Below are 17,428 nucleotides of genomic sequence, written 5' to 3' on the forward strand. Positions count from 1 at the left end.
GTTTCATAAAACTCTGGACTTAGCCTGAGTCCTATATTTTAAATGCCTACAGGAAAATAGCGCAGACATGTATTTCTGTGTCTTGTATTCCAATCTTAGCTGCAGTTGGAATACATGGATTTAACTCAGCAACTTCTTAAATGTTCAGGAATCTGTGTACTTTTTGTACTTTAAATTTCACAATAGGCATTCTTTCTATATTAAATGTGCTTACCATGGAGTTCTTTAGCACTTCAGCACAGCCCATGGGAATATTGTTTGCTATTGCTATAAATTTAATATAAAAATGAATGATGCATTCAGCATATAATTTTTTTATCAGTATATTTTTCTGATTTTCATTGTCATTCTGCAGCATATCAGGTGAAAATTTTAAAATCTTTTGTAGCTGAGAACAGTTGAAACACAGACTGTGTTGGAAGGCTGGGAAATGACTTAGGAGTATGTTACAGTAAACATTTCTTTTTATATGATCAGCAGTGAAATAACTTGGGCTTGAGGGTAAAGTCAGCGTGCTGTTAACATGATGCTTTTGCCCTTGGTTTTGAACTATCTTAATGCTTGAAGTTTGACAGCAGTAGTAAATCTCTTCCATAGGTTCAGAGGCTTCTAAGGGAATATGGTTATTTGGTAATTAAAATCAGAAATATAATCAAAAAGGATCTATTTTAATATGGTGGTTGTGGGTTAACTCTGGCAGGCATCTCAGCCCCACAGAGGTGCTCACTCACTCTCCCCAAGGGGGATGGGGGAGAAGATCCGAAGGGTAAAATAGTGAGAGAACTTGTGGCTTGAGGTAAAGACCAGTACAATGGCTTACTAATTAGTCACCTCCCTGAGCTGGATTTGACTTTGGTGATGATAGCCAGCTTGTTAAGACACGCAGTTGGAATTCTTGGGCAGGAGCATGGTAGCGGGCAGGTGGATTCCTCTACATGGTTAACAAAGAAATGACCATAAGGTATCAGAGAAAGAGGTTCTAAATGGTTATAAGCCTTAGGTTCCCTGCAGTTGTTTTGGGTAGGGAAAATAGCTCAGATAAGAGATGGCAACAAGAGGGAAGAAAAATAATATCTTAACTTGAAAGAACAGAAGAGAAGGAACCAGGGTTTCTGGTACTTGGCAAAAGAGGCAATGTTTGTCTGTGTGTAAGTAAATTTGGAAACTTACAGAAGTGACAAAAATACATGATACTGGAGGAATCAGTACTGACCTCAATACAGAGCTGAGACAAGAGGGATGGAAAAAAGGAAGTAAATACATGTGAGCTTTACAGCCAGCTGCTGCAGCCTAGTTCAGGACACGATTGGTCTGCAGTAATGGTGTTTGAAAGAAGCAGGGTTATCTAGGGTACCAGACTAATTTTATGGCAGCTACTACATCTGGACCTCTAGTGGAACAAAGTTTGTAGCAGAATTCCTGTAGATTGTTTACAGATTCAGTTGATGGATAATTGTTCAGTTTTCCCTCTTTTGAAAAGCATATAATTAATTTTGACTTTCTCTCTTCTAACTCTAGTATATGACCATAGCTGTTTTAAAACATGCAGGGCTGGTTAGCTAGAAATTGTTGGGTAACATAGATTGGGAACTGAGGTCTGCAGCTCTGAAAAAAATTTTTTTTAAATAGCAATATGTGACATATTTTGCTTTAAGAAACAAACTAGTTACTTAATTGTGCAACTTGCATACATTCAGCTTAAAAAAAATTCATTATTACACTTCAAAATTTTTAAACGTACAGAAAATGCCCTGTGTGACTTTTTTTTAAGGCTTATTTTACATGTTTACATCTTTTCCATTTCTCTCTACATATAATACATAGCTGTGGATCAGTCTGCATCACAGGGTTTTCATGGTTTTGGTTTTTTTTCCTTTTACCTATGTTTAATTGAAAGAATATAATGGCTTCACTTCTAAATCCCTATTCCACTCATCTAGGGCTTAATTCAAATGGGCTTTCGATAATTAATGTTTACAACAATTGATTCTGATGACTTCAAACCTGGCTGATCATAAGGGGAAAAGTTGTGCACTGGTTCATGTCTATATTCTTACTTTTGGAAGTAATATTTAAAAATTATCTTTCCACAAGGCACACTTCATTGAAGTAGTGAAAGTACCATACATCATCTTGGGCTCAATCTTACTAAGACTACACACACCAACTTTATTGTAAAATATTGCACTAAGGTACCACAAAATTTGGCAAAACACACTTAAGAAGGCATTATACCTGAAGACCAGACAGTAGTACTGAATTATTCTGAGGTCAGAGCACAACCTACAGTATAAGGGCATAACTAAAACAGTTTCATTGGCTTTACAAGACCTAACGTTTTCTGTACCATAAAATTAATAACATTAATCTATATCCAACATTTTACAGATATCTTCATTATTTGATGCCTAAATGTGAATACATAATGCAACTGTATCAATTGATGGAGTTGCTTGAGGAGTGCCAACACAATGTGTATGAATTTCATTATCTGACATGTGCTTGGAAGAGTGCAGAGTTTGGAAGGGAAGCGGCGGCTCACAGTCAGGCTTAGCTTAGGCTGAACTCCAGAACAGTACAAACTGCACAGTGGGCTTCTGTATCTGATGATGCTCCAAGTGATTAGGCTACTTTTTTCTTTGTGTGACTTTAAAAATATATTGAAAATCTGTAGTTATGGAAAAGTAGTACTTCTGAGAGAATCCTTTTCCCTGTAAATGTTCTTTGTTCTGAAATATCATTAGATTGGACTCATATTTATCTTTTCTGGAGAAGACTTGCCTGTGCCAGATTCCTGCTTTTAGCAGTATGTTACTAGAGTGCCTGATAATGGTATCACAGTTACGTGCTTGGCTGAATTCTCCCTGTTGAAGGTAATCATCGACTTTACAAGACAACTAAATATCAATCCATTCATGCCTTTTAAAATAAGACCCCAAACCAGGATTTTAAACTAAGAAATTAATTTAGTTGAAAGACAGTGTTTCCATGAAAAGCTGCTTCCATGCTTCTGCTTTTGTTTAAAAATGCATGTTTGACTGCTGCATAGTCTTGAGGTTTTTTTGTAATGCCTGCATTCAAGCCTAGGGCAATTTAGAGGAGGAGATAAATTTTTCTAGAGATGCTAAGATGAAAAATTATGCAAGAAACTACTTTGGGTTACCAGTTAGTTACTTTAATATCATCTTCTAATCCCAAGACTTGTTAATGCTATCTAGCAAGTAACCTTTCTGAACGAGCTAGACAAGTCTACTACTTTGTCAATCCTAATGATGTTTAACTTCTCAGCTTTTTCACTGCACATCTTTTATTAATTAATGTGGATAAATACATCAAAAATACAAATAGCAATCATAGTAAGCGATAGCTATGAGGCTAGCAGGCGTGCTTCTGAAACCAAAAGGGTCCTCCTGTGCTGATGAGTTGTGTGTGCTGTTTCCAAAGCTGTGTGATCACTGGTAGGGTTGGTAGCAGAGTAGTTGTTATTACATGATTCTTGCTTTTACCTTCTTACACAAAACCCCACCTTTTTAAAAACCAAGGACAAAACCAAATATGTACAAATAATTGTTTAAAGTTTCTGGAAGTGTTTTATGTAGCCTATCATATACATGCCACCCTTCTTTTTCCTTCATATAGAAGTAAACTGGTGAGAAGAATTAATTCTGTGATCTTTAAAGCACAGTAGATAAAGAACATAGGCAGCTTTTTTTTCCTGCATTGTATGAAGACTTTGTGAAGAACCCTCTTCTTAAATCTGATGAAGATTAAAGTTGAGACTCCAGTGTATTATAAGGACTAACTAAAAATACAGTATATTTATTTAGTGTAGTATAAGAATAACGAACTAGAAAATTGCCTAGGTACAAGATTTTGGGGGGATAGAAAACTCTCACAAAGGAAGTAGTAGTAGTAGTCTATTTTCTCTGGGGTTGTTTTCTAGACAAACTTCTAAGAAATGTATTGTAATAGTCCACTGGTAAGTGGATCTATTGGCTAGTGCTTACAAATCTCTTCTGGTTTCTATAAAAAATAAGTATTAAAATATCTTTTAAAAATACCTTTTAAAAGCTTAGCTGTATTAGATCATCTGTCTTACTATGACAGTTTGTGGTTTGTTTTGGTTTGGGTTTTGTTTTGTTTTAAATCTGTATTAATGACTTATTACTTGCATTCATTTTCCTTTTTTGCCTAGCTGTAGGATAACATTTTACCTTAATTTTTTTGGTCCAACTTTCTCCTATGACAAATATGAAACAAAAATCTAAGCAGACCACTGGCTGAGACAATTAGTTATGAGACCTGGTGGGTTTTTTTCTGGAAAAGAGGACTTGTCACAGGAGTCTCCAGGATCAGTGACTAAAACACCATACCACATTACTTGTAGAAAAATTCAGGTTACTAGCTTTCTGGTAGCAGTGTACAGAGGTTGCAAATATATTCAGTTCTGGCTCAGTTTACTTTTCAGGATTACATAAATTCCTGTAATAATTTGACTGCTTGCATTCTGCTAAAATCTGTACCTACTCCTTCTTGAGAGTGACATTCCCCTTGGACTGTGTTCAGGACCTCAAAGCTAATATCAACCCTGCCATGGAATAAAAGAAGAAAAAGTGTTAGGTGCAGGTGCTGCGATGTGACAGTTTGGAATTATGGGGATCTGCAAACCTAGAACTAAACAGGAAGAATTTGGCACCAGGGTCTTTACACAGATTAATCAAAAGTGGATTCATGGAATTAAACATTCATAAAACAAAATACATAATTTAGCTAATTTTTCTGTTATTCTAGGAAATCTTCTGCTGTATCCCTCACTGCTAACATATGGGATAGTTGCTACAATAATTGATCTTAAATCATCTCTTGCCTTAGTAGGAACTCTTTTAAAGCTGTCTAAATCTTGAGTCTTGTCATACAGAAATAGTGAAGAGAAATACATTTAATGAAATTCTGGGGGAAAACCAAATCACACTGGAAGGTGCAATAGGTCCTTAATAACTTCTTAAATTTTAAAAAACTTCTGGTTTGGCATAGATTTTTTACTTCAGAATTTTGCTACCTCATTATGGGTGGAGGATATCTCTAGCACCGAAGAATGAAATAGCATGTGAATTTTGCCAACAGCTGAAGTTTACTCTTCAGAGAGGAATAAGATGTTGCATCACTTGACATTCCACTGTCTTGCATGCTATTCTTGTTCTAAGCCAGGTTGGAAAAATTAGTGTCTGGAACTTTACATTTGGGATAATGTTGATGTCTGTTCTCAACTTATGGAGAGTGTGTTTGAGTGCCTAATTATTACTTTATAGTCCTATTTTGATAGCCCATTTCAGTGTTTAGAGATGGACTTTCAGTAGTGTTCTCTTTGTCTGCAATTTATAGACGATCTGCTGTTGCCCGCATTCAGGAGCTCTTCAGAAGGAGGAAAGAAAGAAAAGAAATGGAAGAACTGGAAACGCTGAATATTAGACGTCCTTTAATAAAGATGGTTTATAAAGGTCATCGGAACTCCCGAACAATGGTACAAACTCTTTGTTTTGGGAACGGTAGAGATTTTATGGACTGAGTCAGTGTAGGTGCCACGTTGATATGCTTGCCAAAATGGATATTGTAATGTATCGTAAGCACTTTTTCTTGTATATGTGGTTGGAAGCCATGTAATTTGCTCTAAATGAAAATTAAAATTAGTGTGACTCTTGTGTCACCATGATAGGCATTTAAGTTTTCTTGAGTTTAAGACTCTCTCTCCCCTTAATTTCCTTTGAAATCTTGGGTATTTTTCTTAACTTCTTTTTCATTTTGTCTGTCAGCTTTAGTATAAAATGTGCCTACCTTCAAAATTATTATTTAATACTCACTTTCCCTTCCAAGCTCTTTAAAGATTAAATAATAATTTTGAACAGCTTGGAAGGGAAAGTGCGGATTAAATCATAATTTTGAAGAGCCTTGACATCACTGAATTAAAAAAGAGGAAATAATGCTTAATAATTATTAAATCGTAATCTAACTACTAGATACTCTTTCATACAGAATACTGTATTTTAAGAAAAATGCAGTTACTGTATTTGTAAAGCAGTGGTGCATGAGAAACAAATGCTGTTTTCCTTCCTATTTCTTTTTTCACTTTTTATGTTATTTTGAAGATGTGAAGTTCTGGGTATTAGGTGGTATTTTGTAGAAGCAGCATGGGTGTTATTTTGCAGATGATCTGAGGAATAGTCCCTCTACCTCCAAAAGCAATTTTCTAGAGTTTGTGTGAAGGGCTTTGATAACAGAGGGGAAAATGCTTCAGTAAATGCATATTTCAGTCTACATAAGCAACAAGGTTTAGAATAAGCTTTGATTAATGACAAGGAGTTTTGCACTGTATTTCAGAAATTTTAATTGCTCAAAACCCCATTAGTTTAAAAGTCATAGCATCAAGCACTTTGTAGTTAAGAGACATTAAAACTAAGCTTGCCTGAGTGGTCTTAATTCAGTCTCCATTTGCATGTGTGTTATTATACAGATTATTTAACGGATTTTGTTGTTTGGTTTCTTTGGGATATATGTTTGTGGTTTTGCTTTTCTTTCATATGAGCACCTATGACAAGTAATGCACACAATGAAAGACAATATAATTTTCCCTGTTGGTTTCTATGGTAGCAAACTTTGTTTTAATTTATTTTTTTGATCGATACCCTCTTTCCCACAAGGCAAGGGCTGATGGTATTTCCCTTTTAAGTTTGTGAAGGAGACAGCTTAGAGAGTTCTTGTTTCCTACACACCTGAGCAGCCCAGGGATAAAGTTGTCTTGTCAATTACACAAACATGAACTATTTTAATAAATACACATGTATATATCAAAAAGGAGAATGAATTAAGGTTATGCAGGCAACTTGAATAATTCTGGTACTTCCTTACTTTTGAGATCTTAATTTGGCAATTGTACAATTTTTTTAATAAGTATATTTTAAATGTAATTCTTATATTGTTAGAAAGCAAAAGATAAGTAGCATTATATTGATGTTTGGTTGCACCATTGGCAGGGTTGGAACGTTTTTATGTCCATCACATAGATCCCTGCCATGTAACCACTCGAATGATGTCATTAGAGTCCTAGGTCTTACTGGTTTTTCGTGAAACAGACCTGAAAGTATGGCAGCAAGGGGTGTGATGGTAGTGGAATGACAGGGGGTGGGATTTCCTGTTTCTCTTTAGGTCTTGGAGGAAAAAAATGCTCTTGTGAGCCCAAACTCCCTTTCTTTTTCTTCAAAATTTGTCTTTTGCCATGTGCCTTCAGTTCTTTGTCTCTACTGTCTCTTCCTCACTCTTTTTCCATCCAGTCCTACTCTTATTTCTTTTCTTAGATATGCTATTCTTCCTCTATTCCATTCACCCTTAATCACGAGTCCCCCTTTTCTTCAGTAGAACATCTGTGTGTGACTAGTAAATGGGATAAGTTGTGTATGGGTACAGTAGAAGCAACCGTGTATATGAGTTTGAAAACAAAATTTTTAAATGGGAATTTCAATTCTATTAATTTATGTGGTGCTAAAATTAGGTTTTATGAATATTAGAAATGTAAAATTAGCAGTTAAGTAAGAGAATACAAAGGAAGCAGGAAGAAGTCATAATTGAGAATTAAATATAAAGTTATTTATTATTGGAGGTAATTTAGATGTACTTCTAACAAGATAATGAAAAATATATATTAAGAGGAGCTACAAGACAAAAGCTGCCAAAAGGTGAATATTTTGGAAACGCATCTTTCAGTACAGAATCCAGGAATGCAGTTTCTCTGGCTTATTTTTAGACATCAGGATGACTTCATTGCACTGACTGCAATCATTGGTACATATTCTATAGGCAAAGATCTAGCAAGCCTGAAATTTAAAACGGGACATACTCATGCTGGAAATAAAGTACATATTCTTAACATCAGTAAGGGTTTGGCTTACTAACATTCTTTATCATGGTGACTTTTAAATCAAGGTAGCTGGGGCAAAGCACAGAGCAAGACAATGTCTCTGTCCTTTTCACCAGTGCATTTTCTGAGAAAACTATGCAAAAAGATAGATAAGGATGCAGGCACTGTCCTCTTTAGCGCTTTAGTATGATGTGTTACTTGGAAAATAATTCCATAATAGGATTCTGTGTAAATGGCCTCAAACTCGGAAATTCTGTCCTTTATGCTGGAGATATTCTCAAATGCCAAAAATTAGGAAAACATTTTATGCTAAACTCCAAACATTGGACATCATCTGTGTGAATTCTGAAAGCTGCTGCACAGGAAACTTCTGTGTACATAGGTATCTCTTTTGCCCAGTGTATGTCAATTTAAAGAGTTCATAAGAGGTACTGGTAACTGTTCACAGTATAATCTTGTGTGTAGAATTTCATTTTTAACTTCCAGACTTTTTTCTCCAGCACAAACATCAGACTATTGTGGAGCTTTCAGTTCACATCTTCTGATTGAGTTTTGACTGTTCTCGAAGGAACGTCCCTCCTCCCTCTTCCAACCCACCTAACCTCTCACCCTGTAGATGATGTAGGACAACAATGGAGAAAGATACTGCTGCCTAGCCTTTTCCTATTTTCAGTAGTTTAACAATGGTTATTTTGATGTCCTAGGCTAAAATCAAAAGTGATTCCTGAAGAAGGTTCTAATCATTTGTGAAGGAAGTGACCCGTTCTTGTTTGCTCAGACTAATTGCTTGGCTTTGTTTGGGTTATATCTTTTTAGGAATGGAGGGCAAGAGAAGCCTTCGCGTGGAACTATTATTCTACATTTAACAAACCTAATAGTTGCTTCTTGAAAAAAAAATTATTCTAGGGTGGCTTTTTTTGGCTCGGAAATTGAATAAGCCACATTCTTTCAGGCTGTAATCATAAGAGTATCTTGAATGTAACAGGTGTAGAATAATATCAATATTATATTTCAAGGAAATGGATATCTGATACTATTGCTACTTTTTCCTGGCCTGCAACTTCTCTGTCATTTACATGATCATTTACATTGTAATGGTACTCTGTTTCATAGGACAGACTGCTTCAGCTGCCTTCAGTTCCAAAACTCATGAGGTTGCAGATCTATGAAACACTCAAGGAGTCTGGGTTTTCCCACTGAATTAGTAAATACACAGTTAATAAATAATCCAGCATTTACTACACAAGTAATTATTTATAAATAAATAACATTTAAGAAATAAAAGTAGTATAGTCTAGTATAAATATATTAATCCATACAAAAATATAACTAATATGTATAAATGATTATCGGATAATACAATATTCTTATAATCCTATGACAATATCACGTGTTGGGGAGAGGGCTGGGAACGAAGAGGAGAAAAAAGTTCAAATTTATTGGCTCGTTTGTCTCCCAAAGACTTTTTCCAAGTCAAGTATGTGTCAAGTTAGCTATCTTGTCATTGACTATATCTGCTATTTTCTTTAATTCTCAGAATCAGGGACAAGACAGTCTAGCCGTTTTGAGGGCAGAGATGGCCACTTCATTAAAAAAGTGTTCACAGCATTGTTAGCAAACGCATATCCAGAACAACAATGCTGTTGAGATCACGATTATTTATGGAGCTTAAGACAGTAGGTTTAAATACCTGCTGAATTATAGCACTTCACACCAGGAAAGGGAAATAGGTGATATAATAAACCATTATATAGTATACTGGCCTAGAGCATCAACATACTGTTCCCTAAAACCCCCCTTTTCCTTTTACCCTGAGGATGATGATGTTCCTCTCTTCATTGGATAGAGAGAAGGCTGTGCGCTGATGGCAGGGGACGAAAGGCAGAATGCGACAGGAGGCCTTGGCCATCTCCACTGAGATGGTCCCCCCGCTCCAAAGAAGCCTTCCGTCAGCCTCCCACAGTGCTGTCGGAGCTTCCTGGAGAAGCTGCCAGAAGGGGAAAGCCCAAGTGCCCTCTGTCTGCGTCACTTCACTGACTATGAGGCACTGCAACAAACCATACAGTTGCAGTGAGAAGTGGCTCGTTTTCTGGAAGCCTTCTCAAGGACCTTGGATCTTTCTGCAGTACCCTTCAGTCAATGGCATGTCCAGCCCAGTTGTGTTCACTCACAAACAGATGTGCACACTTTAACTCACATTGCTGTGTTTGTGAATTTCCTCCCATCTTTTATGGTTTATGAAAAATCCTTCAGTAATTTATGCATCTTTCAAGTAAAAATTATTACTGTGTTATTCTCAGAGTATAGAATTTCCTCCTTCAAGTGTACAGTTCTCAAATCAGAGAAGTCTTCCTCGAATGTTTTAATTATAATCCAGGGTCAAACTGCTGTGTTGTCGATAATGTTACAAAGGAGTTAGCTGTTGGCCAAAACCGAATGTCATCCAATTATAACTTCTGATAAGTAAGTGATTTAAAAATTAATATAATTTGTGTGATGCTAGTCTAGTCAGTGCAAAGTAAAATGCCATAAACTGTCCCAAGATGCTAGAATGACCTTCAGTGTGAACAGTAGGCCCTCAAACAGCTCACTGCCTTTGCAAGATAGGCTTTACCTTGCTCTCTAAATTTATCCACAGCAACATGTGTGTTTAAAAAAAAATTAAAAAAATAATCAATAGTCCATGCGTTACACATACTCTTTGCTGATAGCATGGGCACACTACTGATATGTGACAAATGTTAGCCATATCACTTCAAACATTTTGCCCAGGTGCTTGGATATCTCAACAAAGTACTGATAGGAACAACCAAATAGAATAGAATGCATCATTGCTGTGTCAAGAAAACTGTGATATTATTGGTTCCAGTTGCAGGGAGAGATGCTTCTACTTTTATCTACTATTACTGTAACAGCTGAAGCTGAAGGGTCACTTCTGCCCGGATGCCTTCCTTGTTCAGTGGCTTATAACTTTAATTTTGGTCTTGGACTGCGAAGTCTTAGTTCTTATCTGATTGATTATAGAGGGGGAGAAAAAATTCCGAAGTCTGATTTCATGACTCCTTTTTATCTGTCAGACCCAGTTAATTCCCACCTCCCAGTTTTCATAAGCTTCTGTCTCATCTCCCCTTCCTGTGTAAATGGAAAATCCCCACCAGGGATTAGCTTGTCACTCACTTTAATTTACCAGACTCTTCCCAAAAACTGTTTCGCATACCCCTGTCTCCAGTATCATTCTCGTCACTTTGGAAAGTGACAAATCTGCTGTCATTTATTTCCAAACTGCTCAGTCTGCCCCAATGCCTCTCCTTTTTTTCCTATTAGTAGCCACTTTGCTCTGGAGATCTTTAACCTCCTGAATTTTCTTTTTTTGATCATTTTTCTTTAAACGTTTTCTTTAAATTTTCTTAAATATTGTTTCTGCCTTTGCAGAGCTCTTACTTCAGAGGCAGTGTTACTGCAGAAACAGGAGTATACTCTTTGATGTGCTTTCCAAGCTAGTCTTGTAAAGTAAGTGTTATTTTTGTTTTTACTGCAGATAAAGGAAGCCAATTTTTGGGGATCTAACTTTGTCATGAGTGGTTCAGACTGTGGCCATATTTTTATATGGGACCGACATACTGCTGAACATCTCATGCTTCTGGAAGCTGATAATCATGTGGTGAACTGTCTTCAGCCTCATCCATTTGACCCAAGTAAGATGATAATTTTTCACAGTCTGCATGTTCAGGTTATCTGTAGTAAAGCATTTTAAAGCTCAATCTTAAATTCTTTGCTCAGTAGAGCATTGTAATGATTAATGAACTATTGTTCACTTTTCCACCCAATAAATTAGATAATACTGCATTTAATTTTGTCTTTTACTAATGACCCTCCTTAGTCAATAAGATCTTGGAATGAAAACATTACTGACATAGTATTTATAGGAAGTTAAGATGTAGTAAGAAGAATCTCCATCTCTTGCTCCCCTCAATACATTAAATGTTTTCCGTGACACTAATGAGGGAAATATGGAGTCACTGAAATGCCAGCAACGCTTTGGGAGTTGATACTGGAATCTGGTCTCTACTTGGCTCTGTTAAAAAAAATTGAGTGAAGTGGGTGTCTCAATCTCACTGGCTTTGTGAGATTAGATGAATAAAATTCATAGAAATTCTATTAATTTGTATTTAGGGGAAAATATTTACAGAAAAGCGGGACCAAAGTAGTAGAAGGAATCATATGTCGTCTGACATGTAGATGGAAAATCTGAACCATTCCACAGCTTCTGACATAGTCAAAGAAAGTATTTGTGTTATTTCTTTTTTCATAGCTTTCATGGCTGTAGAGTAACAGTCTGCTGTAAATAAATAAGCAAATAAAGTTGTTATAATAATACCAGAAGAGGCTGGGTTTTTTTCAGACAGTTTGTGGAAAATGGAATACTGCCCCACACTGGATAAGCCTTCAACTTTTAAATGCTTAATTGAAACTGTGTTCCTGTAAATGTTGGAGTGTGTGGCTAGGTTGGACACTTCTTTTGGAAGCCCCTTTCAAAACGCTCTGTACCTTTACTGATTTCTTGATGGAGTGTGACTGCCTCCCTGTCACACACTGAAAATGAAGAGGTCATCCTCCTCATAGGACAGTTAATCTTGTACCGTTTTCCAGCTACTGAGATCTCTCTATGCAATTTTTATTCCCATACATGTTTTATGCGATGATCTAGAGGATGTTCTGCAACTTCTTGTTTTCCATATTTTAACAAGTGTTTATAAGAGCATCCATTGCTGCTTTATATTTGAATAACAAATAAATTTACATGAAATACACTGAAATTATCAAATGTAAAAATACGTTTGAAATTAATCTTGCTTCTGCTTTGTATCCAGGTCTACAAATCCTAAGGCTTTGTTATTAATGCATATACTTACCCAGACTATCAGCAGAAATATATTAGTAGTGTCTGGGTTGGTTCTTACTTTCTGCTCCTATCTTATGTATATTCTGGTGCCTTTTTTTATTTAAAAAAGGAGGGTCTTGATATTTGCATGTATTTTCTTCATATATATATATTAGAAAATATACAATCTATAGCTCAGATCTCGTATGGAGACAGTAATTATATAGCTGTATGTCCAGCATGAGAACTGACATTTACAAGTAAGTGCTTCAAGGGAAGCATTTTCTTCAACTCCACTTAAGTGGAGAAAATACTGGTAAAGACGTAACACATTTAATTTAGAATTACTATTACTTCTAGTTCTAGCTTCTTCGGGTATTGATTATGATATAAAAATTTGGTCGCCATTGGAAGAATCCAAGATTTTTAACAGAAAACTTGCAGATGAGGTAAGAGCCTTTCTTCCATTTTCACAGTAATGTTGCATCTTCCAATTCTATAAAAGCCTTTAGTGCAAGTTACTGATACTGAATTAACAGTTATTTAATGTTCAATAGATGAGCTACAAATAAAAAGCTGTACTTTATAATAGCTAACTTTCATATCATTGGCAGCACACAGAGGCACTTTTTATTCATAAACTCTCCTAGAAATTATAAGATATGATCAGGTATCATGTACATGAAAAGTTGGAAAAAGTACAAACAGTCAGATATAGAAGGAAAACTGACAGGAATAAATAAATGAAGGTAGTACCCCTCTTTAAACAAATAAATTAACTGAAGGAAATACAATGATATACAGAAGAATAGAGAGTGCAAAAATCAATCCTATTAAATATTCTGTGGCACAAAAGGGAGTTAAGGTTAAGATTGCAAATTGGGAACTTCATGGAATAAAGCAAACATTGCAAGCCCAATCAGTTATAAAAGTCTGTATGTAAGTTTATGTAACACATTGTTTTCATACCCTCAAAGCAATAACAATGTACATAGCAACTGGCCTATGATGATCATATAGCTGACTGCTGAATAATCATATTTTAGTGATTTACATAATTTATTAAAATGTTAGATGTTTTTCTTGTAAGTAATATATTAGGGCAAATTTGGTTGTGAGGTGGTTTAGGAGTTTTTTTGTGCAATCTCTTGGACAGCAGGGATATAGTAGACTTTTTAAAAAATTATTATTTCTCTGTGTTAGTACTATATATATTTAAAAAAACCAGAAACACACAATCCTTACCCATCACCCTCTGTTCCCCCTGAAAAAAAACCAAACCATCCACTTGTGAGTTTTGAACCTTTCCCATTATTTTAGCAGTAGTAACATTTGTGAAGTGATGCTTCTTTTTGTATTGTATGATAGTTTTACCCTATGATGTGTTTTGGAGCCTTTGGGGGTTAGAAATATTGCTGAATGTGCTGAAAGTAATTATTGTACTGATACTTTTGTCACTTAATAATAACAAATTATTTAGAGATTTAATTATTTTTTCTTTAATAAAAAATGTAGAACTTTCAGGAAATTCGATCATGGTGTGGTTTGTAATTTTACATGTTTCTTGTTTTTTTTAATTTAATCCCTGTATTGAAATACCTATGTAGAGGACAGGAGAGGTTCATAGAAATAAAATGGTTTTCACCATGTTAAGTTTGGCTAGAGTAAGTGTCCAACCTATCTAAACTGAATTTTCCATAGAAAGGAAGGTCCAGGGAAAAAGCATTGTGTTTGGGGAAAGTTCAGTATAGATATAGAACTGTATTCAAAATTAAGACAGGCCATGACCTTAGTGAATAGGAAAAGACAGTGAGGATGGGAACAAATCTCTGAACAGAGAAAAAGCATCAGAAGCAGGCTGTCAAAAGGGTGTTACTGATGATGCACTAGAGAAATAGGAGGTGAAAGAGGAAAAAATGGCAGCCTGCTGTCTTCTCAATTTGCTTTTAGGGAGTGATCAGCTGTGCAAAGTGCCTGGTAAATAAATGAGAATGACAGAAAAGAAGTGTTTTGATTTGGCTAGGAGAAGGTCAGTGCAGACATTTGCAAGAACATGTTCGTCATAAGAGGAATAGGCTTGAGAAGGAGGGTCAGGGAGAAAAGAAATGCATTGTTTTCCTGCCTTAAAGCAGCTGACCTGAGAGGAGGGACTGAATAATGGTCAGAACTTGTCTCCATCTCAAGAAATTTTTATGCTTAGTGATAATGAAAGAACGTAGCCTAAAAAAGCTGAGAGATAAGCTAAGGTGTGGAATTAGAACTTAACAGCAAAGCAAGAAGGATGGCAAGGAAGTACCATGAGGAGGGAAGGAGGCAAAAAAGCTAAAAGTATTCGTTAGTGAATTTTTGTTCCTTGAAACTAAGACAGAGCTGGCTCTTTCAAGTAATTTAGAGGCAAGTTGTAGATCTGTTTAGAAAGAATTATGGGCCTGAAGAATGTTCCTGAACTGGGATAGAGTAATTGCTTGTGTTCCTTGGATTTTCTCCAAAAGTTTCAAGCAGCATGAAGGTAGGAGTTTAGGGTAACCTCATCTCTTTTCCTTCCCATGTTCTTAGCCAGTGCTGGTGCTAGAACTTTGTTGCTATCTGTAACAGCACTTTCCAAAAGTTTTTCTCAGTTGCTCATCTAAATATCTGCCATGCATGTGGACAATGGACTGATGATCTTACTAGAATATTCTTTAGACAGGCAATTAGATATCTGTAGGCAGGGTCCACTGTCTGACTTTTCTTATACCATATATAACTGGTACAACTGTATTTGATAGTGATTATTAAAATATTGCTCCCTTATTGTAATTTTGGACTGTGTAAATGCCTTTTGTGTAGGAACTTTTTATCTACAAACCCATATCAATGCAGTACAACTTTGTGTTTATTTTTGATGCTGTTTTTTTCCCCTTCCTTGCCTCCAGGTTATAACACGTAATGAATTAATGCTGGAAGAGACCAGAAACACTATTACTGTTCCAGCTTCATTTATGTTACGAATGTTGGCTTCGTTGAATCATATAAGAGCAGGTGAGAGACTTCTGAAGAGCTTGTCTGCCTGGCAGCAACTGCTGCTCCTCCTTCACCTCTCGCTGATCTATGACAATTAGAGAGCCAGGAGGATGCCACTGTGTCCAGCCCAGTGGTATGGCTTGCCACTGCTGTAACTGAATATATTAGTTTGTTTTTTTCTTCATTTGTTATGATTTCTTTGGAGTAAAATACTCAAAGAACTGCCCAACACTTGAGTTACAATAGTTTCAGCAAAAATATGTGTTATGGCTTGGTGAGGTATTTCTTAACTTTGACATTGCACATTGGTTGAGTGATAAATCTGGAGTCATTCACATTCCCTCACACATTTCTGTATTTGCCTATCTCTAAACATTTACATCAAAAGGTACTTTTTCTGTATATACAGTGACAGATAGTGATTCCTGTTTTCTGGAGTATACAGATTTCTAACTGCAGCTATTCTAGTTTTAGCTCCCCAGAACAGTGTTTCAATCCCTTGTATTCACCATCTCTTTTTTTATATTATGCTTGCATTCATCTTTCCTGTGCTGACAGCCAGTCAGCAGCTACAAGGTTTCTCCTTTTTGTACACAAATTTCATTTTTATGCCTGGAAATCCTTTAGGGCTTTTATCCTGTTCTCCTTTCTTGTGGTAACATTTCTACCCAATCTCTGCTGTCAATCCATATGGATTTCCTTTTACTGCATAATCCACAGTCACTATGTGTTGTGTAATAGCCCAGGGAGATAGTACACTATAAATATTTGCCAAAACCTGAAAACTTTAGAATTTCTCTTTACTAAATCTCTGTGTCTTACAGACCGATTGGAAGGTGACAGATCAGAAGGATCTGGTCAGGAAAATGAAAATGAAGATGAAGAGTAACTGGCAGTTGTGTGCAAGCACCTAGATGTTAATGGAATTTGTATAAGACATTAATTATATTTTTCCTTACAGAGCTTTAGTGCAATTCTAAGGTATTGCTTTTTGGATAACCTAACCTTTTGTTTTTGAATGACTGTGTGCATGACTTTGGGAGAGTGTGCAAGTAAAATAAGCAAAAATGTTTTTAAAATGTTTTGCCATGTATGAGGGGTGCTAGAAGATGCAAAGTGCAATATTTTCCTTAACCTGCAAATGTGGGAGCTTGGATCAATGTTTTAAAGTAACTTTCATTATAGTAAAAACGTTGGTTCAAATAAATTTCTATACCTGCTGTTTGCATGTTTGTTGCTTTCTAATTAAAAGATTTGGTTGTTTAAGTAGTTTTGTGTTTTTCCTTTACGCAACCATTGATTTTTCACCTTGTAACTATAACCCCATTACTGCCTTCATTTGCATTCTTTCTTATAATGTTTGTGAAATGACAAATACAATTATTTCTTACAGTGAGCACTGGGATTCTCTGTGACTTTGAGACCCACACATACATATGCAAAATTGCCTCTCCATCAGTCTTACTATAGCGCCACTTCACATTCTCCATGCTTGAATCTGTAGTGCTGGTGAAATAGTTGTTTCACTAATAGATCCATGAGTATGCGTTCTTCACAACAACAGCAGATATATCTTAATTTCCATTGGATTTATAATAGAGAAAGTGTAGTGCAAAGGAACGTGAATTTGAAAA

At 35.9% G+C, this 17,428-nt stretch overlaps 1 protein-coding gene across 7 annotated transcripts in view; it reads left to right on the forward strand.

Annotated features, from left to right (window-relative positions):
* Nucleotides 1–17,190, forward strand: part of DCAF6 (DDB1 and CUL4 associated factor 6) — a 94,088-nt gene extending 76,898 nt beyond the window's left edge. For 6 of the 7 annotated variants that reach the window (XM_075034029.1, XM_075034031.1, XM_075034032.1 and 3 more), the window contains 5 exons: nt 5,383–5,521; nt 11,448–11,604; nt 13,152–13,240; nt 15,707–15,812; nt 16,619–17,190. In XM_075034029.1, coding sequence (XP_074890130.1) covers nt 5,383–5,521; nt 11,448–11,604; nt 13,152–13,240; nt 15,707–15,812; nt 16,619–16,683 — 556 coding nt within the window. In that variant the 3' untranslated portion in view covers nt 16,684–17,190. Of the gene's footprint in view, nt 1–5,382; nt 5,522–11,447; nt 11,605–13,151; nt 13,241–15,706; nt 16,585–16,618 lie in introns of those variants that run through there. The other variant, XM_075034028.1, reaches the window with a different exon arrangement.
* Nucleotides 17,191–17,428: the final 238 nt, after the last annotated feature.

The sequence above is a fragment of the Buteo buteo genome, chromosome 8, assembly GCF_964188355.1.
Source record: "Buteo buteo chromosome 8, bButBut1.hap1.1, whole genome shotgun sequence".
Taxonomy (NCBI): Eukaryota; Metazoa; Chordata; class Aves; order Accipitriformes; family Accipitridae; genus Buteo; species Buteo buteo.